The 1,717-nt window shown below is 48.4% G+C and overlaps 1 protein-coding gene across 1 annotated transcript in view; it reads right to left on the bottom strand.

Moving 5' to 3' along the window:
- Window positions 1-1,515, bottom strand: part of PADG_11415 (uncharacterized protein) — a gene marked incomplete at both ends in the record, with an annotated part of 2,049 nt that extends 534 nt beyond the window's left edge. The window contains 4 exons of the mRNA XM_010759661.1: window positions 34-666; window positions 764-917; window positions 1,108-1,229; window positions 1,443-1,515. Of these exons, the coding sequence (XP_010757963.1) occupies window positions 34-666; window positions 764-917; window positions 1,108-1,229; window positions 1,443-1,515 (982 nt within the window). The remainder of the gene's footprint in view (window positions 1-33; window positions 667-763; window positions 918-1,107; window positions 1,230-1,442) is intronic.
- Window positions 1,516-1,717: the final 202 nt, after the last annotated feature.

The following is a 1,717-nucleotide window of genomic DNA, read 5'->3' as shown; positions in this document are numbered from 1 at the left end:
CGTTGGTGGCAGGGGCGTTGGCTCCTGTGACACCATTGGTGGGTTCCTCGTTGGCACTTGAAGGTTCTTCTTTGGTGGGTGGTTTGGGCGATCGATCTCTATCTGTCCCGCGTTTGGATAGGTTGTCGCCGTTCGTAGACTCCGGGGGTGATGCGGCCTGTCCATTTGGCCTGAGGGATTCATTCCCAATGGTCTCCTCCGGTTCTGGTGTCGGTTTGCTTTCCGAAGGTTTCTCCGGAGCATTCAACATCTCGACATCTTGGTCGACCGCTGTCTGCTCCGGAGACACGCCATTCACAGCGGAATTCCCGGTCTTGTTATTCGACAGGCTATTTTTGATATCCTTCTGACGTGTAGCTGATCCGCTACGCGAGGAGTGGCCCGATTTAACCCGCGCATTACCATGCTTCGACGACGAATTCAATCCGTAATTCACGTCAAAGATATTCCTATCCTCCATGGTCTCCAGAAAGCCACAAGGCATCCATGGGGCGTCGCCCAGGAGTTCCCTGTGCAGCCGTTTGGCCTTGTGGAGCATTATCTGCTCTTGTCGAAGCTTCGCATTGGCATCTTCCGCCATCTTATGGAGCATTCTAGAGGTATACGGAAAGGACATTGAAGGGTGGGTCGCGAGTTCGGAAGGATGTTTCAGAGGAGCGAGGGTTTCTGCAAAAGACAATAAACGCCGAAAATTTGCACCATTAGCATTGTGACAGGCAATTCTAGCGGGAGGGGTTCAGGCGTTGTTAACACGACCGCTCACGTTCAAGGTGTATATCAGCAAACGGGTTTTCATCCCCCATTTCGGGATCGGCATGTTCATCGACATCTTCTTCATCCAACTCATCGCCTTCAGAGTCGTATTTGGGCGGATTGCGTTCCAGGATATCTCTTGTATAACCAGCATGATTGATTTTCTAGTTTTCAAAAAGAAACTCAGTTGTTAGCAGTTTTATTCCCGACCTTTCATTTTTCCCTTTCTTTTCTTCTCTTCTCTCTCTCTCTCTCTCTATCTTTTTTTTTTTTTTTTTTTTTTTTTTTTTTTTTTTTTTTGCACACACACTAAGGCAGAATAGTAGAAGCCATGCAAAAACACCCATAACTTACCTTTCTATAGAACTCCACTCCGTTCATGCAGCCCAGAGCACCTTCATGGACATATTGCGCATTCAGTTTGAGCTTGTTACCGCGATTTGTGGGTTGTGTGATGGGGTCATCGACACCGGTGGCTGTTTAAAAAAAAAAAAAGAAGCATAAACATTGTCAGCAAAAAAAAAAAAAAAAAAAAAAAAACCCCTCGCAGGATGAGGAATATGAGGAATATGAGGAATATTAACATCAAGTAACGGGAGACCACAGTAGATGAAAACTTCATAAGACCATCACAGGGCATAGGGTAGAAACAGGACCGACAACACACAAAGAGGGAAGAAAGAACAGACCTAAACGCTGGCGCTCAAGAGCCCTTTTCATCGCAGTGATGGTGTCCGCGATCATAGCTGCTTGAACCGCCATGGCTTTTTGGGGGGGGGGGGGGGGGGGGAAGCAGAGTGGGTTCACCGCCCCACCAAAACACAACACGCAGACTCTTTGATGGGAAAGATCAAGACGGGGGAGTTGGTGCAGATTCAAAGCGCAGGTTCCACCGTTGTTCGACACTCTGTCTGTGAACCTGGACAGAATCGGAGGGGGAGGGTTGAAAAGGGGGGGGGGCCCT

This window comes from Paracoccidioides brasiliensis (genome assembly GCF_000150735.1).
Source record: "Paracoccidioides brasiliensis Pb18 unplaced genomic scaffold supercont2.2, whole genome shotgun sequence".
In the NCBI taxonomy this organism is placed as follows: Eukaryota; Fungi; Ascomycota; class Eurotiomycetes; order Onygenales; family Ajellomycetaceae; genus Paracoccidioides; species Paracoccidioides brasiliensis.
The sequence above is the reverse complement of the archived record's forward strand: the minus strand, read 5'-3'. Positions and strand labels throughout refer to the sequence as shown.